The 22,976-nt window shown below is 42.0% G+C and overlaps 1 protein-coding gene across 1 annotated transcript in view; it reads right to left on the reverse strand.

Annotated features, from left to right (window-relative positions):
* EML5 (EMAP like 5) overlaps positions 1-22,976 on the reverse strand; it is a 231,977-nt gene that overhangs the window by 94,176 nt on the left and 114,825 nt on the right. Inside the window, exons 15-18 of the mRNA XM_019481686.2 lie at positions 21,182-21,287; positions 13,218-13,311; positions 4,637-4,737; positions 411-613 (exon numbers count right to left, since the gene is read on the reverse strand). Of these exons, the coding sequence (XP_019337231.1) occupies positions 411-613; positions 4,637-4,737; positions 13,218-13,311; positions 21,182-21,287 (504 nt within the window). The remainder of the gene's footprint in view (positions 1-410; positions 614-4,636; positions 4,738-13,217; positions 13,312-21,181; positions 21,288-22,976) is intronic.

Consider the following 22,976-nt stretch of genomic DNA (forward strand, 5'->3'; position numbering starts at 1 on the left):
AGTCATCATCTATAGGGGCCTTTTCCCTGGGCAGTGGGGGAGCCACTCAGATACGATGTCTTGATGCAGTGACTTTCAGCTGCCTTGCCCTACAGTGTCAGGGCTATGGCGTGGGTGGGATATGAGAGCAGCACCTCAGGGAGGCACTGCAGAGACCCAGGAGACAGAGAGCAGCCTATGCGTAGCAGGGAGGGCGGGGGGAAAGGACTTCCATTTGGTCCTTCTATGAGCAGGTGGATGAGTTTCTAAGAGACTCAGCATGCCCATATCCTTCTGACCTGAAAGTAGGCCACAATTCAGAACTCCAGTTCCATCATAGAAGACGACTGCATTCTTGTTAGGTTTAGCCACGAAGGGAATCTTCTTAAATCCAAATGACATCTCATTTAATATCCCAATAGTTCACTTACTTTTTCTAATGCATGCATGCTGAACACTGGACCATCATGTGCTTTGACAGTTTTTATGAGAAACAAATCTCTCCAGATACACACATCCCCAGTGGAAGTTCCAGAGAATGCCATCTCTTCAGTCCAGCCGTATACTGCACACATCATTGTATCCATTCTTCCCATTGCACCTATGCAGCCTTTTTTCCCAATCAGTCCTCCCCCTGGTTTAGAGTAAAAATATGTAATCAATGCTTACTCAACTACCATTTTCATAAGACTATATGGGACAACATATTCAAAATAATAAATCTCTTTCCTTCTACCTTCACCCTTATAAAAAAAACCTTAAAACTTCTTTTTCTAAGGCATAATTTTTGCAATTTCTGGCACTTTTCAAGACAGAATAACTTTACATACTAGTTGAATCAATATTTTAATGTATATACACACAAGCATATAAACATGTGAGAAATAGAAAAAAACTCATTTGCTTATGTGGGTGGGCATGTAGATTTTAATATATGCTTAACTTCTATGGCACAGTAAAGGGCTTAATAGAATGGGTCTAAAATTGCATTATTCCCATAAATAACTTTAAACACTAACATTATTTTCTTTTTATGGAATATTTTTTAAGAAAAATTATTTTTGAATTTTAGTTTTAAATCCCACACTTAAAACTAAAAAACTGTGACAGAAATGTTATTACCAATTCTAATATAATACAAACCTTTGACTGTCTGTCTGTCCGTAATGCTTTATTCGCACTGTGATTGGTTGTCTCGGCAGCCAATCACAATGCTGACTGAACCAACCAATCAGAGTGCTCCAAAAACATTCTGGATAGGAGGCAGCAGCAGCAGCACAGCAGAGCACTGCCATGATGGTGGGGACAGAGGGGATAGAGCAGGAGGCGGCAAGGCCCCCTCTGGCCCTGCTCCCTGAAGGTGGTGGTGGCACAGGCTGCTGGCCGAGAGGGATAGAGGGGATGGCAGGGCAAGCTTCCCTGCCCCTCCCCCCCCCTGCTTCTGGGAGGTGGCGGCACAAGGTGGTGGGTGGCGGCGCTCCATCCCTGCCCCCCACTGTCATTCCTAATAGACAACTGGCTAGTATATTTTAAAAACCACTAATATGTATGTAAAGTAGCATTTTCCCCAGGATGTCATGGTGGCAACTTCCACAAATCTGAAGGGTTTGCAGGCTGGAAAACCAGATGTCTATATTCACAAAATTGTCAGTGCTGCTCTGTCTTTGTGAAAATAGTGCCACCTTAAATGGTAGGACCCAGAACTTTGACATCTTCAAAGTACTGCACAGCACCTCAATGAAAAGCCTCTGAACCAGTTTACTAGCATTTAGTGTTTGTGCCAATTCTGCGCTAAATTATATACTTCAGTATCACATGTGGCCTTACATGTGATACTGAAGTATATAATTTAGCAGTGACTCTTTACTTGGAATATGGTAGGACAGACTTACAACTCAGGGCTTATACTTACTTTGGTAACTCTCCTTCATAATGATTAGATGGTACTACCTCTATATGCATTCTTTAGTTCATCTTTGAAAAATATATATATGCCTTGGCATCATATGAGTGTTAATATTTTCATGCTTATTGACTACATAGTCTTTTTGATTCCAGTGTTGCTACCAGCAGCATATATTGATCTCATGATCTTTGGCATCACTGTCTTGAACAGAGACTGCAGTGTCACTCAGCACAAACTGGTATATACCAGTCCCAAAAGCATTTCCAGTTCAATGCAGAAAAAGCACATTCTCTATTTTTTCACCCAATCAAATGGATGAAAAATTTTCTTTGGGTTCTTCTTACCTTACTCTGAATGTATACCCTGGGGGTTGTGTCTAATCCCCTCCAAAAGGCTACGTTACTAACCAGGCACCTCATTTTAAACCAAGGGCTTTATGTACCTAAATGGCACATAGACAACTGTGTAACTGCATTCTTTCACACAATTTGTAAATCAATTTTGTGCACACAAACCAGAGCACAGCCCCATTGAGCATGCTGCAGGGTGAGACAGAACCACCTAACTACATACATAAGGCCAGGTAAGTCCTCAAATCTTAGCCACAGAAAAACAAGGAAAAGGAGAAGGAAGGCCCTCCTGAAATTCAGAATACCATACAGGGGATGTTTTTCCTTTTAACCCAACAGTCTTGCCCAGAGTGGAAGACTCAGGTTCGAGACTCCCCTCTGTCAGAAAGGGTCTGAACCTGTCTTTCCTACTTCCTATCAAGCCATAGATGAGGCATTATCCAGGTCCACTAAGCAGCCAAGGGAGGGAAATATGCTGGGAGAAGGAAAGAAAATAAGCCATAGGGTGAGAGTTCAGTGAAATGCATGCTATCCTGAAAGGGAGAAGGCCCTGAGTTCTAGGAAAATTCCCAGTGCTGTTGACGCATTATATCTAAAGAAGATCAAATTCAAGGTTCAGGGGGTCAGCTTCAAGTAGAAGCCTACATAACAGTTTGGTAATGCCTAGGCCTTGGCCTGGTGGGAAAAGCACTTTGCTAGGAAGACACAGTTTCAAACCACTTTGGGAGAAGACAGCCTAGAACTTTGGTCTCCTTCTCTGTGAATGAATGTCTTAACCACTAAGTTTTTGTGTTAAAAGATGGGAGGACCCAGTAATGTAATAATGGGTGGGCAAATAAGCCGCAAGCACTGCCTCGGGGGGGGGGGGGGGGGGGAGGAAAAGAGCAGGGTGACACCACAGTGGAGCAAGGGGGCTGCTTCACCTCCTCCCCCTCCACACACCCTGTACCTTCCCTGCAGTGCTTCTGACTCTGACTTCTACAGCAGGAAGGGCAGAGCATCAGTTGTACCACCCACTGCAGGAGCAGCAGGTTCATTGCTGTGGGGGGGAAGATGTCATCTTTTTTTCATCTGCCACTGAAAAATGGTGTTTAAATAGTGGTAAAGAAAAGGAAGTGACAGCCCCGCCCCCGCTTCAGCAAACCTGTAGCACTGTCCCTCTACTGTTTGCCACAGCCCAGCAATTATGCCTGCATGGTGATACTATTTTGTCAGACGATGAAACAAAATCCCAAATTGCGGAAGTGCCAAAAACTGCAGCTGTGTGGCTGCACACATGCCCTTTACACATATAAAGTGAAACAGGGTTTAGCCCAAAGTGTGTTAGTTCTTACTGCGAAGGCAGTCCCTTCACAGCATCTGATGAAATAATAGTAGGCATCTGTCTGTCTCATGAGACAATACAATTACACTGAGTGAGACATCAGCCCACTGAACGTAAGCCTCGCTTGAAAGATGAAGCAAAGCTGGAGTGATCTCTCCGGGGCACAAAAGCCCAAGCAGTGCTTACAAAAGCTTATGGTATGCAGCTCTAATTTAGTTTGTCTATAAGGTGCAAATTTATGCTGCCTTCTGCCAGTTCTTGCTTTAGTCACCATTCAAAAAAAACCTGCTAAAAATTAATAATTGGCACAGAAATAGCCTGTTGGAGTTTGGGTTCAACTTGACTGATTTCTTGGGCAGTCCATAACTGAGATGACCAGAGTCACCTTTTTCCTTGCACTTAAACATTCGCTGGCTCTTAAGAATTCTGCTTCAAAGGGGCTCCTTCCGGGAAGGAATTGATCTGCATTAGAGACAATGTATCTTTAAAACTATTTTTGATGTCTGAGTATTTAGAGATTCTTTAAAAAAATAAAAGTATTTTCTTCAGCAAAATAGGTAATCTTAGATACCCATTTAGCTCCTTATGCCTTTTAAGACCTGATGCAATGAACTCACAGTACCATACCAGGGATGTTTTTCCATTGCTTAAAATTAATTTTTTTCAGACAGATGAAGCAAGCACCTTCTCCCCTTTGGCATCACTTGATATTGATTTGCACATCTTAAGTGGTATTTGTTTTTACTGTCCTAGAGCTATTTATTATATACTTTGACATGCATTAACTATTAACTATCTAATTATTATATGTAAAAAATGGGCAAAACATTCCAAAATAGGTAACATACTTTTCTGTGTAGCACAGTACATCTAGCACAATGGACAGATGGCTTTGGGTGGGGACTCTGCCACTACCATAATGCAAATTAATTTTTATTATTAACAGGAGTTAGAAGAAATTAACTTATTAACATATACACGTATGTATGTCAAAAGCAATATGATAGGTGTAATAGTATATTTAATATGACAGAAAATGCCTCAGTTAAAAACTTTAGAAAAAATGTCTTTCCTTACCTGCTCTTCGCCAGAATTTCATGTGTTTAATTCCAGCTGTAATCAGTTTGTCAGGCATATAAGGATTCATCTTAACAACAAAAATCTTATCTTTGCTTCCTCTGAAATAAAAAGGAAAACATTGGGCTGTTTTAATATAAGGAACCTTGAATACAATCAGGATTACAAAAATATCTGAGCGCCAAGGATTTCTGTTGGTGATACCTTTTATTGGACCAACTGCTTGACTGAGATAGATTTAGACAAGATTTTGAATGCAAAGCATTCTTCTTCAGGTCTTGCCTCCCACATATTTTTCTGGACCATCACAGCTACAATATCATTCCAACATTACCAAAAATATTTTTGAAATTTCTAATTTGCTAATGGTTCTCACAAAATATTCCTGTAACAGTTAGCACTTTTTATTAGGAGAAACCGGGAAGAAAGTCATACAACTAAAATTTTATATTCCATTTTCATCTACCTCATACTTAATTTGACTGTTAGTAAATTAGAATTCTGGAGTCATCACTTCAACAATCCACTAGATGGCTCTTTCTTTGTTTAAAAATGTACACATAGAAAACTCTATTTCTTCTTTGGGATTTAGGGATGAGATAGCTAAGCATGAGCTGTAATGATTCATTAATACCTGACCTTATCTAGAGTATCTTATTATTCTGAAAATGATTGGTAATTCCCATCCACCTTTTACTGAATTTTTCTGTTATTCTGATTGACATAAAAAAATAAGTATGACGATATGTGTATCTGTTTTAAAATTAAAATCTTCAGCTGTTTAAAAAAATATCATTTGCTGCCATATGGTACATGACTTTCTATGCTTAGAAGCATATACATATAATGCACAATTCAAAATCTATATAGGTTTGAAAATAAATCTATGTAAGAGAAAATTACTTATGATTGATATTGCTTTTCTGAACATATCAGGGTTTGGACAGACAGGAAGTGCTTCAAATTCTGCCCTTTTTTTGAAGCATAAGTGTAGCAAAACTGCTTCAATTTTAACTCTGCTTCATCCAGGGTCAAAACTGATGCGGTTTATTTTACTTGTAATGTTGCAGGACCATGCACACATAACAATTACAACACAACAGCTGCAGCACTCTTTCAAGCCACAGCTCCCCCTACCTCTTGGAAGCTATTCCACACAAATGTTTGTCTAATACCCTGAAGCACTGCAAAGTTATCTCTGTTTCATCCAAGGTCACTTTTGTATGTTTCTGGCTAGTTTATAGCCAGTCCTGTGCATCATCTGTCTGCTCAATTTTTACAGTGCTTTAAAGTTGTCCAAAGTACTATAAATGTTATGTCTGTCTATGCCCTCATTTTGTAGGACTCTCATTCCTGCATCTCGTTTTCTAGAGCAAAAATGGAAAAAAACTGGCCTAGATTTTAGTTTCCTCAGGATTTTAGGCTATTGAGTGTAGCAGAAGCAGAACAAGGTACAAAGTGAGCTTCTCAAAAACTATCCTTCATCAAAATCACTACAGTATAGAAACTGCCATTAAATGTTCTGTTTCCTTCTCAGATTAACTGGAAAGACAAGCTCCCAGAATGAAAAGCCAATACAAATACATTTTTAAAAAATGAAATTCAGGAAAAAGAAGGTACAAGATAAACACTTCTAAAAGGCTCTAAACAGTACATGATAGAAGACAAATTAAAACTCCATAATATTATATATTCAGTAATGCTAAAAACAGGTTATTTTCCCTTTCCCAAATAAAATTATCAAAAAAGAATGTCCCAAAAGTAAATAAGTTATACTTAAAAACAATTAGCAGTAACAAAACTAAAGATGCTGGGGTGAAAGGTGAGTGGGGTGGTGGTGCAGGTGAAGCAAACACTGTGGGATGCTAGGTGTCTGGGAGACTAGACATTACGTGTGGTGCTACAAAACATAGTTTCACAGAGAAGTCCCTCTTTGAAAAAGGAATATTTTTTATAGAAGAGCTGACAAGGTTCCTTGGGTGAATTTGATATCTTTTATTAGACCAACCCAAATAGTTGGAGAAGAGTTATTAAGCAAGCTTTCGGGTTCAAAAACCCTTCATCAGGCTAAGGAAGTTTCAGCAGTTGGTGTGTGCTCTTCCTGGATGGAATGAAAAGTAAAGAAGCCAGGGGCTGGGCTGGGCTGGGCTGGGCTGGGGAGTCAGTTGTCAGGCAGATTATAATGTGTCAAAAATCCAATGTCTATGTTTAGTCCATGATCTCTAGTATCCAGGAGGTTGATGAAATGGAGTTCATAGGCTCGTCTCTGGGAAGTGTTGTGTAAGTTTCTCCTGAGGATCAGGACAGAGATTGGAGAGAGAGTGGCCCTCCTGTGAGAAATGTGCCCCCACCGGTAATTGGGTATTTTTGCCTTTGATAGATTTCCAGTGTGCGTTCATTCTGGTGCACAGTTGTTGTTTGGTCTCTCCTACATATTTTCCATCAGGGCATATGGTGCATTGGATGAGGTATATTACATTTCTGGAGGTGTAGCTGTAAGATCCTGGGATGCTGATGGCTCTGTTGTGGGGTATAGTAATGGTGGGGGTGGTGGAAGTGTGTTGGCAGGTTTTGCATTTCTTGTCATGGCACAGTCTGGATCCTTTTGGTGTGTTCTGGGCTTGAGGAAGTTTGCTTCTGGTGATGAGGTTGGTGAGGTTCGGTGCTTGTTTGAAGGCTAGGATGGGTGGCTCTGGGAAGATCTTTTTAAGAATAGGGTCTCTTTCTAGTATGGGTTGCTGTTGTTTGAGGATTTTTCATACAGGTTCAAGGGAGGGGTGATATGTCATAACCAGCGGTGTGCGATTTTGGGGGGGGGGAGGGGGGTTCTGTACTGCAGCAGTTCTTCACGTGGTATCCGGGTGGCTCTTTCAAACGTGCAATCTATCTCTCTGGAGGAGTGTCCTTGTTGGGTGAAAGCCTTTTTCAGATTGATGAGGTGGCAATCCTGGGTGTTCTCTTCAGTACAAATGCGGTGGTATCTGAGGGCCTGGCTGTATATCACAGCTTTTTTGGTGTGTTTAGGGTGATTGCTGGTTCTGTGCAGATATGTATGTTGGTCTGTGGGTTTCTTGTATAACGTGGTCTGTATTTTATCATTTTGGATACTGATCATCGTGTCTAGAAGAGCTGTCATTTTTCTAGTGCTACAAATAGTGTGAATATGTGTGAGCTCATCTTTTGTAGAATCACAATGGAATATATATAGTGTTACAAATGTAATATCTGTCCATAGTCTGTGTGTATATGGAGTAGAAAATATAGCTACTTTTAAGATATGTTAATGGAGATATCACAGAAGCAGGTCATGATGATAGTTTTGCCTTAATATGAATGAGCCTAGACAGTGACTTCAGATTCAACCAATCCTGATATTAGCAATACAAAATGTATTTATGTGGTCATTTTAAAAATAACATTGCCCTGTGAAATTAAATCAAAAGAAATAAAGGGATGGGAACTTCCTGTAGGTTTTACTCTTTGCGAAAAGAGAAACCTATGAATGTAGACATTGACACCAGCTGTAGACATTCAAAAGGCCCGAGGCAGAATTGATCTAAGTTAAATGGTTTTCTGTAAGTGGTGTAGTTTAGATCAGTAGCAAACAGAACACACATTTGTCCTTTGGTGGGGAGGAGTAAATCTTAGACTGGGTTCCACCATTTCTAAGACAGTCTATGTGTGCTGAACTTCTATTCTGTTATGGGTACTGTATAGACCAGTTTCTGATCACTCATACCAGTAAAAGCATAATGTCTGTACCTGGCCCAAAAGGAGAGAGAGATCTTACTGGGATAGCTACAGAATCATAGAAAAGTAGGCCTGGAAGGGACTTAAAGAGATCATTTATTCATAATTCTTGAACTTGAATCATGACAAAGTATAACTAAATGGACCCCAGCAGATATTTGTTTAACCTGTTCTTAAAATTTTCTAAGAAGATCTCACAATTTATCTAGGCAGTTTGTTTCAGGGTGTCACCACCCTAATAGAAAGGTTTTCCTTGTGTGCAACCTAACTCATCTTCATTGAAAATTAAGCTGTTTTTTCTTGTGTTTCCCACCATGGCCATGTAAAACAACTGATCATTATCCTTTTTATAACAGCCTTTTAACATGTTGGAAGACTTTTGTGCATCTCCACCACTCATTTCCATTTTTTCAAGAGAAAAACAAATCCAATTATTTCAATCTTTCTCCATAACATCGTTGTACTAATCATTATTACTGTTTTCCTTTAGGTTCTCTCTAGTGTGTCTATATCTGCCTTATAGTGCAGTGCCCAAAAGTAAACATGGTATTCCACCTGAAGTCTCATCAATGCTGAGCAGGGCAGAATAATTACTTTAAGTGTCTTGCATACAACTTTCCTGTTAATACTTTCCAGAGTGAGATTTGCCTTTTTTTGCAGCAGCAGCAGCAAAATGTTGACTTATATTTAGTCTGTGATTCAATACAACCCCCAGATCATTTTCTAGATAGGCACCTGCTTAGCTAGCTATTCCCCATTTTGTATTTGTGTATTTGATTTCTCCTTCTAGCAAAACCAAGCCCTCTCCCCCACAAAACAAACAAACAAACAAAAACCAACCTGGCAGAACAAAAGACTTATTAAAATGCGATTCAGATACCAGCTTAGGCAACAATCTAAAATGAGTCCATGGTATCGTCATTTCATTGTTAAGTCTGGTATAAGTTGTGTCAGCCTCTAGGGCCTTAAGCTATCTTAAGTCATTAGAAAAAAATATCTCCAACAAAAAGCTTACAAACAGTGAGCCATTTAAAGGTTCTTTCATCAGTCTTTTGATTAATATCCCTTGACACAGGAGGGTTTTTAATAAAGGTTTTTAAAAGCTTCAAGCACCACATGAACCTCTAAGGGAAAAACTGAGATATTGAACTGATTCATTTTCAATTAGCATGTAATAGCCCACAACAGCTGCTCAATAAACCTGGAAGAAGTTACTCCTTCAGTCACACTCAGACAGGTAAAAAAAAGACTATGCAGGTAGTTTTTTTGAAGGAAGAGATCCTACTTGAGCCTGACTGAACAATCATTTTTCAACTGTGGGAGTAGGAGTTGGAGGCTGCCTATTCCTTTAGAAGCCAACTATTGCCTCATCTCTAAAACATTTCTGAGAAGCTACAAATTCTATAGAGACAAAAATTCCCTGGATGTGAAATCCTTTGCACTGGATTCCCCATCTCAATTTGGAGAGAAGGTGTTTTAAAGCCTACTCTTAATTGCCTCTGACCCTCCAAGAGATCACAGTAAAATGAAGATTGACTGTTACCAGGATGAGATGTAAAAAGTTTTGTCATGTTTCCACTAGAGTATCAAAGACCACTAAAATTACCTCAGATGGAAATATTCCCTGGGTACAATGAATACAATGCAGCCATGAGACCTGACATTTATAACACTGTCTAAACTGTCACCTGTTGGTTGTTGGTTCTCCTCTGTACTCATCTGGAAATATTATTTTCTGGGACAAGAAGGTAATTTGAGCTGTCTAGTCCAGAACTCACTCCACTTGCCTGCAGGCAACAAGTTTAGATAGCAGGTAATTTATTTTAGGCCCTAATGACTCCATAGCCAAGAAGAATAGGGGCTGTTCTTTAACACAGCACAAAGCAGCATCCTTAGTCAATCATCCTGGGGGCCACAGATATATATAGACTAATTTCATAGCAATAATCATCTATCATCAAGAATGTCATGGAGCAGATACCAAACCAAAAAAGCAAGACAGAGTTGGGGGTGATATTTCTTTAAATCAAAGCTCGGATTCTAATGATTGAAGAGCATTCCCAAGTGCTTCCAAAAATTCATGTCTAGAGCACACACCAATTCAGGTTCATCTGAGATGCATATTGGCATTCAGAATAATTATCTTGACTTTTTGCCTCAATACAGATTCAGTTCCTCATGATCCAAGATCACCCTGTCTTGTTTGTTACTCAGAACTCTATGGAATAAAACCCCTTTCCCTCTCTCCTCCGGTGGTACTGATTTTAAGGTTTCTTTGCTATAAGAAACAGGATTGACTGTAGCATCTCTTCTTGATACTAAGCCCAAACATATTCTTAGGGGCAAGGAACAGAATCTGAAAGACTTCCTGAAAAGCACTTGTAGGGAGACAGTATTTCCTTATCTGATAAGCTCAGTTCCACCTACCTCAAATACCAAGTTCCCGAATATGTCAAGGAGCCATGGCTTGGCAGAACTCTTCACTTCATTGGTGAAACCACCTTAATTGGAAGACAAGTTTGGACTGACATAGGGAACATCAGAACTGAGTCCTCCATTCACATATTCTGACTGACTCTGGCTGACCTTGTGCTGGAGTTATGGGAGCCTCCCTGAGGTACCTGAAGAAGGGCTTGTTGGACCTCCCCATATTTCTTCAACACTTGGAATGATATTTGTAGACATATCTGGTACTCCTGTTCCTCATGATTGACTCCAATGTACATACACACCAAATATGGTCATCAGCTTTGAACAGAACAAGTTTGAAAATACTCAGTAGTCATTTTCTTTCTTGTATGCCAAACCTGAAATAAAAAAGGTACCAATACGCCAAATGGAACGCTAAACCAATAGACCAAACAAGTGCTCAGCAGCAGGCTCAGTGCCCAACTGAGAATGGTATCTTAGTACTTACAGTTTAGTACCTAAAAGCTTTTGCTTTGAAGTGCTAAAACCAACACTGAAACAGAGCTATGGTTCTGGCCAAAAAGGAAAAACAGGACCTGGAGTACCAAATACTGTACATGCCAAATAGGCCCTGTACCAGTGCGTGATGCCTAAAGAAATGGGCCAAGAGGTCTGCATAAACATACTATGTCAAAAAGAAAAATCCAAAGTACCCAAGGCAAAAGACCTCAGGAAGATGAAAATTTGAGAAATGTACAGGACCTAACTGGAAGACAAGAGTTAGATCCAAGTAGGGCTGTCTAACATGTTTCATTGGTGTGCACAATAAGCACTGACTAAAAGCTAAGATTGGCTTAACAAGGGCTTAAGACTCTCTGTCATGGAATTAAAACCATTAGCTTTCACCAAGACTGTGTTTGTTAAAGAGTCGCTAACATCAGCTGAAGTGCAAAATGGTGCAAACTAGTTTGCCTATCAAAACTGTGGAAGTAAAAATATGAAACATTTTTTTCTCTGCTGAGCAAAAGAAAGTTGTGTTGATTCCATTTCATTTTATGCAATTAAACAGCAGAGAGTCACTTTAAAGTTTGGACCAGCATGGGCTGTGACAAGTATTTTTTTTTAACTTCCACACATGGGTCATATGGGTTGTACCCAAATATTTACAGTACTACTGAAGTTTGGCGAAATCTCCAAAAAAAACTTGCTGATTAAGGGCAATTTGTAATTTTCATAAAAACAAAAATCAAACATCTTTGATTTGTATCAAATGTCTGCAGTGGGAAAACTCCTATTTTGTGAAGAGATCCCAGTAGTAAATGAAGACAAGAAGCATTAGAAGCTAATAGTAAAGACAAGATCTTTGCTCCTGAACTGTCTCCTGACAGCAAGTTGTTCTCTTTTTCCCAAATTGCCACTAAAAAGGTAAGAAATTAAAAATCCTTAAGACATGTTACAGGCAGGCTTATAGACCACCCACTAGGAGAAACCTAATGAGCTAAGAGAACCATAGCTAATTTCTCCATTCGTGGCCAGATATTTTAAACACCAGCAAGGTGAGACCAAATCTGAAGAACTTGAACCGAAGAGAATTTGAACTACCTAGAAAAGACCACATTGCCTCGGGGTCAGTCACAACCAGTGACACACACAAGTTTCCACAGCCTCAAAGGAAAGGGTTGGGGAAAGAGGAGAAAGGATCTGCAAGAAGACTTTTATATCCTCAAGAGAAAACAACTGTAATCTTCCAGACCACCCAATCGGAAAGGGATGCAATATGAAAAGGTGCCATTACTGAAGACCTATGATGAAAAGGTAAGGCAGATGCCAACATCTGTGGAATGCCTAGGAAAGCACTTCAGATGCAAGCAGCTTGGAAGGTGGATGAAACCAAGTAATTCTAACACCAGTAATAAGAAAGAGGCTCTAGGTCCAGCAACTACACAAAGGAGAAATGTTGAGTAAATGTACTGCTTCCAATTGGTGGAAAAGGAATTACAAGAACTATGTACAGTCTATGTTTTGAATTGACGGGAGCGGTATACTACCTGTGACTAGGCACATGGAAAATACTGGTTTATGTAGTGAGTTTTGAAGAAACTGTTACAAAATGTCCCACATACTCAATCGCACAACAATGTGAAAAAATCCTCTACAATCTGTCCATAAGAACATATCTAGTTCTTATTTCCGTCTCAACCCCTAACTTTCAGAGCAGTTCCTGTTGATTCTACTTTAGCTACAACTCTATTCCTGAAAGAGATTCAAGGACATGCTAAAAGCCACTGACTAGGTGAACTAAAAAGTAAAGATAACTACTCATTTATGTCTTCTAATACTAGCTTCTATTTGCACTCATTCTGTACGTTACTATTTGAAAATTAATTTTAGTACAGATTTTGAAATATAGTTGAACTCCTACCTTACTGCTGAGAGCTTCTCTCCTTTCTTCCAGTCCCAGAGTACAACAGTATGATTGTCATCTATACCAACAGAAGTCAAGCGTTTGCCATCAGCTGGAAAAGGAAATGTATCAGAGTGGATAAAGTTAATTACTCCTCAGTAAGAAACCAGATCATTATATTAATTTGAGGCATATCAAACATTGCATGTAATGCTGAGAGATGAAACAATACAGAGACAGGTAAAATAGAGCACAGTGTACTACATTTAGGCAGAAGTGATTTGGGGAGGGGGGTTGCTTTTTTTTTTTTTTTTTAAATAATGGATGGATTATGGGTAGATGGATGGACTCAGTCCAGTGGATAGGATTGAAGCTGATAATTGCCAGGTTCTACTCATAACTTTGACACGGTCTCAATGACCTATATTATCTGTCCATCTTGGACTTTTAAGTTTTATGGGCAACAAATATTGATTTACCTTTTTTCAAAAATTTGGAAAGGGCAGATAAGCTTGAGCCACGTCATTGTCCTGGTGTCCGTCTACACTGGGAGTAAACTTCCACATTGAATCCTACACACCAGCAATCAGCGGCAAGGATATCCCTCCAATCCTAATCGAGTGATCTCCATGTTCTACAACATGCTGGTCATTACTCTACTAATAATGGCCTAGATTGACAAAATCTTCAACATGCATATGGCACCATGAATTTGTGGGTAGACGCTAGTTCTCTCCCTCCACTGAGGAAGCAAAAATGTTTTGGAATGATTGCAAAATGCATTTACAAAAATACCCCTGGGATACTTTCAGGAAATTTGATATATTTCCAAATCTTGATAATTTTGGATAACATCTTGAGACAATCATGACATATATAATCAGATCTAGCTCCAAGAGACACTACTTCTCATATTCATGAATGATATGTTCCCATCACGTGCATATAGTTTAAAGATCCTGAGCTTTCTTCCTGGAAACTGGGTAAAGAGAACAACATTCTGAAAAGTATGAGACAAGGAGGATGAGAAATTCTCCAAGTATCAGAAATTCAAGCTGTATCAGAATGCATCATCTCAGAATCATGGTCCCTCATACATATGGGATAGGAGACCCTGGTGAACCCAAGCACCATCCCTGAATGCAGCACAGAGTATGGAATCAACAACGTGTGTCAGGATTTGACTTCTGAGGCACAGAATGCACACAAGATGAAAGTGATAAGGGCTCCTTACCATGGTGAAATAAGAAAAGAAAGAGAAAACCATATTTCTTCCAGAGAACAGACATGATCCAAGTCTCTCAACTTATACTCTGCCATGGGTGGATCTCACCCAAAGTACAGACTGCAGGACCAAAGTTAAATGCATGTGAAGTTTCTGACAGAAAAATATCATCCTTGCTCACAATTTTCAATACAAGGAGGACTCCTGATTCTTGTGATTGAGAGTGGCTCAGAGAGAAAAGAAATGATCAGATGCCCACTTTTTTTTTTTAATTTTCTGTGGTAGCTACTTCATAGGACCTTGGCTCAATAAAAGCTTGGATAGTATCCTTTTGCCATTGTTTTGTACGGCTGCTGGATGGTTGAACTCACACCCTCTCCCCTATATGGAGAGGCCTCAGGTTTTTGGCTCCTCTATTGTAATATGCTGCCTGTCTGTCCTGACATACTCTTAGAAGCCCCTCTGTGTTTTCTGCTTTCCCTCCACTCAGATTCAGCAGGCTGTCCCTCATAGGAAGTAGCCTCCTCAACTTCCTTCATGGGAAGTAGTGGTTGTTTGCCCCCTCAGTGTCTGTGCAGGGCTGCTCTCAAGTCCCTGTCAGGGGGTATTGCAATAATCCAACAAAGCCAAATGAGGATCATATCATCTTTTTTGTGCTCTCTATTAGTCCTGACAGCTGATCCCGCCTTCCTATTGCTTTGTGGGTATCCTGGAAAAGAGTTTTGTGATTGAATTCCCATTTTGTGCTAAACCTTTTGAATTCCTCTGCTGTATATTGTGGCCTCTAAATACAAGGTATTGGGGATGCCATACTTGACAAAGTGTGCCTTCAGCATCCTGATTACTCTTTTTGCTTGAGTGTTCTCTGGACAGTCTATCTCCCAAAAACTGGAGTAATATCTACCGTAACCTATAGTTTCTATCATTGAACACAAAGGGCACATCCAGATGAGCGCATGTGCCTCTAGTGTCAGGGATATCCAAGAGTCAAAAAAAACCACTCCGCAGAACAGCAGAGCAAGACACAGTCCCAGACCGTGCCAGGAACCAGCAGGGAGTCAGTCCTCCAAAAGAGATGCTCTAGTTTCCTGCCCCTGGCACTGTCCAAGATGGGGGGCAGGGGGGAGGGAAGGGGCCGCTCATGGGTGTGGGTGGGTGAGTGGTGGCAGGGGGATGATTGGGGGGTTGGGGAGTGGTGGGGGGATGTCCCTGGGGCTGCAGGGGGCGAGGACCTGCCCAGACTGGTGCGGCTCGCTAGTCTAGCTTTGCACCGGAGTGGGTCACATGGCTCCGGGAGGCGCACACAGGAGCCACGCCTCCCGGAGCTGTGTGACCTGCTCCGGTGCAAAGTCAGACTAGCGAGCCACACCAGTCTGGGCCAGGTCCCACTACACACCACCTCCCTTCAGGGACAGAGGGACAGAGGCATGCCGGGTCTTGCCAGCCCTGGGGCCCCTCTGCCACATGGCCGGACCGGTCTCCAGGCCAGGCAGCAGAGGGTCCCCAGGGCCAGCAGGGCCTGGTATGTGGTCCCCGCGTGCTGCGCCGGGTCTTTCTGCCACAGGACTGGCCCGGCTGGGCAGCAGAAGGTCCCCAAGGCTGGCAGGACCCGGCTGGGCCTGGCACGCAGTCCCCAAGAGCTGGAAGCTGGCAGCAACAGGCTCAGAGCACCCCACTCCTGCTGCTGCTGCAAAAAGTAGGTTATGGACCCTGATAGGTGTGGGGCAATTGCTGGGGGGCAGGGGCCTTGGGCAGCAGGGCTGGGACCCTGTGGGGCATGGGGGTCCTCCAGGGGGGAGCTGGGGCCCTGTGGGGGTGGGGCATTCCATATGCAGTGTGGGGGGGCTGCACCCTGTGGGGGCCAGGGAACTGACCCCTCCTGAGCAGCCCCTGCACAAGGTCCCCCATACCCACAGTCCCCCCAGCAATTGCCCCACACCTACCCACAAATCAACCCACATCCCTCCACACACACCCACCCACCTTCCCCCACACCCCTTCCCACCCCCTTCCTGCAAACACCATGTCCCTCCATCACACACCCATCATGTGGGAAGAAAACCAAAAGCACACAACACATATAGGTATTTAAAATGTATTTTATCATGATGATAGAGACACTGGTAGGCTTCCACATTGTAAATATACCAATAAAGCATTGCCCAAATGATTGCTGTCTCTCTCTGTCTAGGGAGGGGTGTATGTGTGTGTGTGTGTGTGTGTGTGTGTGTGTGTGTGTGTGTGTGTGGTCTTTTGTGTTAATTGTGGAAAAACATGGATTTGGGAGTATTTTTAAAAATGGATTTGAGATACTGCTGCAGCAGTCCAGCTGGCACAAAGGGTAGCGTCTCCAGGTACCTAGTGGCTGGGCCCCAGAAGCTCCTGAGAGCAAGTAGCCCTGAGCTGCTTGCCAGGGCAGGTTTTTGTACAGATGGGGCCAAGACAAGGCAGCTTTTTATACTGCTGAGGACAGCACAGGTGCTGGCCCCGGGCTCTAGCTCCCCCTGGCTGCAGATCTGGGAGGAGCCAGGCAGGGTTATTTTGCCCCAATTGGCACAGTTTTCACCACAACAAAGTGCATGCCCAAGCATGTGCACTGAGACAAAAAGCCCCGGCTCAAATTTGCACTGCTTCTATTCGAGCAGCTGCAAGCACACGTGCTTGTATGTGTGGACACGCCCAAACAGGTCTGTCCCAATCTTTTTTCAAGGTCATGTTGGGATGTCAAGCTGCAGTTTTTCCTCCTGTCTCCATGCTCTTTGCACTCCTCACACTGCTCCATGTCAATCTTCATCTGGAAATTCATGTCTGGCTAGGAGACACACTCCCAAACTCGCTGCAGGCACACCTCTATTCCCAGGCACGAAATGTATTCTTTTCATGATATCCTGTCTCAAATTGGCCAGGATTACTGTTCTGTCACCTTTAAACAAGATCCAACCTTGTGCACAAAACTCATCCCTAATCTGTCAGAGGGAATGACTTCCTGGAGCACTTGCTCCTTGTGGCCTGGCCACCCATGGAGTATAGTTTGCATCAGTTTGTAGCCCTTCACTTCTGTGCTCTCTCATATTGCCTAGAGACTCCTTTTGGAAACAGGGAGGTATTGTAACAAATTGACTGATTTGATTTTCTATTCCACAGAGCCACATGTGGTGTACTCTGGAACATAGGCCTTGCTCAGAGTATCTGCCACTAGCAGGGACTTCCTAGGACAGTGCCTGACACTCACATCATAGCACTGGAATCACAATAGCATGTGTTGTAGTTGCTTTGGTGTACTCTAGAGTGTATTCTTCATAATGCTTCCCAATGGCTTGTAATCAGGATATACATTCACCTTCTATCTGAAGGTGAACTGGTGAAATTGTTTCATTTCAAAGAGCACAGCCATGAGTTCCTTTTCTATTTCCATAAACTCTTTTTCTGTATCAGTCAAGACCCAACTAGCAAATGCTACAGGTTGCTGGTTCTGCATTAATACTGCTCCCAGGCTGCCTTCTGAGGCATCATATTGTAGTTGTAGTTGCTCTGCTGGGTTGTAATACTTCAAGATTAGTACCTCTCTTACAAGTCTCTTTATTCTTTCAAAAGCCTGCTCCTGGGCTTCTGCCCAGTCCCATGCTGTTTTCTTGTGTGTTAGTTGCCTTAGAAGCTGGAAGTTCACAAGCCTCTAAGAGGTATGTACAGAACCTAGAAAGATAGTTAGCCATGCTCATAAATCACTGAACCCCCTTCACATCTTTTGGTCTGGACATTTCCTTAATGGCTCTCAATTTCTCAGGACATGTCCTTAATGGTTCTCAATTTCTCAGCTATAGTCCTGCTGAGGTCAGAAGGAGACATCAGTTCTTCTCAGCTTCAGCTTGTCTGGGTTCAACTTAATATTCTGCTCCCTACACCTGTTTAGGAGCTGTCACAGCTTAGCATCATGTTCGCTATCTCTGTCTTCTACAATAAGGATTTCATCTGCTACAATTCTGATTCCTTAAAGTCCCCTTAGTGCCCAGTTTGTGCTGGGATATCTGAGGCAGGATTGATTTCCATGGGCATTTTTACTCTGTAGCATCTGCCATAGGGTGCTGCAAGGCTCATCTAGCTAGATATACCAGAACCCAATTTTTATATTACAAACTGTAAACAGTTTTGCCCTCAATAGAGTTCAGGCAATGTGTCCTTGAGAGTGGGTAATGGATAATGGCTCCTTTCAATGCCCTGTTAAGAGGATTTGCATCTATACAAATCCTCAGTTTACTTACCACTACCAGGCGGCTTATCCAGTTGGTGCTTATTTCCACTGGTTTAGTAAAGTCCCTTCTTAGGTGGGTTTGTTCCTTTGAATGGCTCTACCAGGGCTATAGGTATTCTGCATTTTGTCATACAGGCTATACTTAAATCTGTACTTGTATCTGTTATAAATTGAGCTTAGCCTCTAGGCAGAGCCATCCCTAGCATATGGTGAATTGGGGCAACCACCCTGGGCTCCGTGCTTTGGTGGGGCCCCACAGAGCTGGGCGGAGCGGCCACGGCCCCTCCCACAGGACCTGCCTGGAGCTGGCAGCTCAGCCCCACACCACAGAAGGAGCATGGAGACTCGCCCCCCCCGCCCCTTTGCGGGGGTACCACAGCCCCGCGCAGTGTTAAGGGGCCCCCGCACAAGCTGATTTGCCCCAGGTCCCACACCCCACTAGGGTCTGCTCTGCCTCTAGGTGCCTGTCTCCTTCAAATACAACTTTGTATTCCTGTAAAACCTCTGACAAGAGCCATATTGTGCTTCCTCGCTCCCGCCTCATGTGGAAGATATTCTAGTGTTCTACGAAGATCAGGTCCATGGCTTGAACTGCTTGTACCTAACACTGGATGATACTCTTCAGTGTTGACCACTATGAATTCCAAGTGGTACTTTTTTCTGTTCTGTGGATTTTGTATCGATAGTCTGGATTTACCCACTGGTTAAATAGTTTACTGCGTATCACCAGTATCTACTCACATCACTCCAACTGATATTACTGCTGAATAGTTTTTCCTGCCCCTGGGGCAGGGGGCTGGACTTGACAATATTCGAGGTCCCTTCCAGCCCTAATGTCTATGAAATCTATGAAAGTACATTGCAGCTGGTTCCACAATCAAGCTGGAATCTGACTAATTGCTGCTCTATTAACATTGTTGCAAATATCGCGGATGGCCATGTCACAATTTCTGTAATGCATGTATGTTCAGAGTATTTCCATCTGCTGGTCACAGAGAAGACTTCATCTTCCTTATAAAAAATCTCAATGTTCTCCCCTACTGCATGTATTGCAGCTTTATTTCTCTTGTGGTTAGTGAGACACTGGGACACAAAATAGTTCTGTTCCCCTTGCCCAGGCACCTTTGCTGGTAAACAGCATTTTTCTTACAGTCTTTCATGTCACTGCCTGCAGTACCAGCACCTGGGGACTGCATTCTCAGTTTGCCTATCTTTGTTCAGTCCCCTACATTGCTTTTAAACCGAAGGTATGTACATGCTTTGCACTAGCAATTATCTTGGTTCCTTCCTTAGATAATTCAGCTCCCTGTGAAATTCAGAGGTATTTGTCCAGAGTCTGATCAGCCTCTTGCAACACTCTCTCAGCTTAGAATCAGATGTCCCACAAATAATTCTGTCTCTAATAAGGGAGTCTGTTATCTTTCCAAAATTACATATGGATGTCAGCGTTTTCAGCTCTGTAACATTTTTTCTAGATCCTGATTCCAGGTAAAAACAGCAGTACCTTTCCACAGTCTCATTTTTTCTGGGGTCACAGTATTCACCAAAAAGCTCTCAGTTCTCTGCCTTTTATCCCAATGAGGTAATGGAAAAGTTTTACCTTCATTTTCTCATATCAGTCTACCATTATCAGCTGTGTGTACAAAGTCAGTTCTTCCTTCCACTGCTTTCATGCTGCTGCCAGGTTCTTTGACTGGAAATCCAAATGTGCAGATGGTCTGAGTCTCTCCATGATACCTTCTCTCTTTGCTGTGTAGGTGATACTTTAAATCACACACTCTTTCCTATTGTTCTTGCCCACTGCCACTATGTTTCATGCACCAGCACTCTGTGCAATAATAAAGGGACTCCATTTGGACTGCAAAAACTTGAAGTGCTGTGTGCTCAGTGGTGCTGTTTGCCTCGCACTGAAGTGCACTGGATGTTCCAAGCTACTGTGAAACTCCCCCAGCACATGGAGCTTCTTGGTGTCACCCTCCAAATCATCCACTTATAACACTTGTTCCAACTTACAGGTTATTACACCCACTCGTATTTAAATTGAGAATCATTATACAGTAAAAGCTATGTTAACCAGCATTTTACAAACTGGAATACTCTATTAGATGCAATTTCCAATATCTCCCAATACAAATCTTACTTTAGCAACCAGAATCTTTGCTGACTCTATCCAGCATGCACATCAAGTATTTCTGTTGTTTACATTAGTTAGTGATGCTGCCCATAGAGAAGCTGCCAGGAGCCGTTCTAGAGGAGCTGCTGGGCAGGGGGACAGGAAAGGGATCTGTGCAGGGCAAGACAGCTTGCTGCTGTGGGCTGGGGCCAGGGCAGCACTGGGCTCCTTCCGGCAGGAGTGGCTGCGTTGCACTCCTGTCTCCCTTGATAGGTATAACTCTCAGATAACCGGAATTTTAAGGTAACTGGCACCCCTCTTGCCCCACGCATACCGGATAACAAGGCTTTTACTGTATTTTCAAACAGAATAAAAAAATAAAAAATATATATTACCTGAAAAGTCAACAGCACAAACACCATATTGGTGATAGCCCTTTAAAACTGACAGTGGTTTGATTGTCTCTGTATCCCAAACGTGTATTGCAGAATCCCGACCAACCTAAAAAAAGAAAAGGATATAGGCAGTTGTTTGTGACTTACATTTGGTCATCATATTTGGTATGTTTTCTCAAAAGCACAATTTTATCTTACAATTGCAAATACATAAATGATGTATTTAAAACAATTTAAACTGATGATTCATCTTTCCCTCACTCCTTGTCTACAAGTATATCAAATAATATTGTAGCCCTACTAGAGACATGAAAATTATTCCATCTGCCTCATACCCTACTTTCTAGATTTGGCCTTTTCTTCTTTCTAAGGAAGAATGTGAATAGATTAAACACAATTAAGGAATCTTAATGACAAAATTCTATTTGAAAATAGACTCCACAGATGACATGAGGAAAGCACTGCTTATTGTCTCAGCTATTTCTGTATCAACTGTTCTATTTTTAAAAAAAGGATGTCTTTATTACTAGCCTGTAAGTACACTAGGGCCAAGATGACTTCTTTCCTTTTCATGCATCATTACTAGTAATAAAAGCCCTGGAGTTTAAATTGTAACCAAGGTACCTGTGTAATTCTATTTTCTTCAGGATTTTATCACCAAAGCAGTTCACTCAAACTTAGCTAAAAAAGGGTTCTTAAGGCAGAAAGGAATAGATTCCAACTGATTCACTTACAGCTATATGGGGTGGCCTGAAGCTTAAAATGTGAATAAAAAGAAAATGGAGGCAGATGTAACATCTGAAATCTTTCAAACATCTTTGAAACGTTTCAAAGAGCCAGCCATACAGATATACATACCCTTTGTATGTGATAAAAGATGTGATATAATTTATTAGACCAACTGAGTAGTTGAGAAAAAGTTCTTTGCAAGCTTTTGGGCACAATCACCCTTCTTCAGGCATAGGAAGTCACTGCTATTCTGAGACTCCAAGGAATGAAAGAAGCTAAAAGTGTGACACGGTGTCAGTGGAAATAGGTGGAAATTAGAAAAACAGAAGGTAGAGCAGGGAAGGAAGTGGGGAGGGAACAAAGGTGAGTAAGGGAGACTCTACAGTAGTAGTAATTCAAGGCTGAAAAGAGGCTGACTGTGAAAAAGTAAATAGCTGGAAATTAGGAAGACAAAGGGGAGAAAAGGAGGAAGGGAGGAGAGGAGTGGGGCGGGGAGAAGAAAAGTGTAACAGGTCAAGTCTGGCAGGTATCTGGTGAATCAGATGTCAGGCAGGTTGTAATGTGACATAAATCCAATGTGTATATTGAAGCTGACTAAATTCCCTGCCATTGGGTCCCTGAACCCTGATCACTTCGGCTCCCCCACCCCACACACCAAGTGCTTGAGAGCAGCAGCACAAGCAGTACTCAGACTTCTGAGGTCCAGTCACTCCCAACACTCAGTGCATTCCCAGGCCCTCTCCCCCTGCTCCTAGAACTCAGGGAACTTTCAGGACAGCTACTCTCCCTGGAAGATCCCTGTGTCCCTACCACCAGCCTGGGATTCTAGCTCTCCAGCCCCAATTCTTTTTGGTTCTAAAGTCAATACATTAATTACATAAAACTTTAATCTTTAAGTGAGCCAGTCTGTTTAAATTAACTTCTGATATACTTTTTATCCAGAACAGGAATACTGCCAATGTAAGTGTGAAATTATAGCCTTTTAATTACAAAGGATTTGGTGAGCTGTCCAACTAAGAATGTTTGTCTTCAGCTGTATCAACAGGCTTCTTAGTTTTGGACTTAA

The sequence above is a fragment of the Alligator mississippiensis genome, chromosome 2, assembly GCF_030867095.1.
Source record: "Alligator mississippiensis isolate rAllMis1 chromosome 2, rAllMis1, whole genome shotgun sequence".
Lineage (NCBI taxonomy): Eukaryota > Metazoa > Chordata > Crocodylia > Alligatoridae > Alligator > Alligator mississippiensis.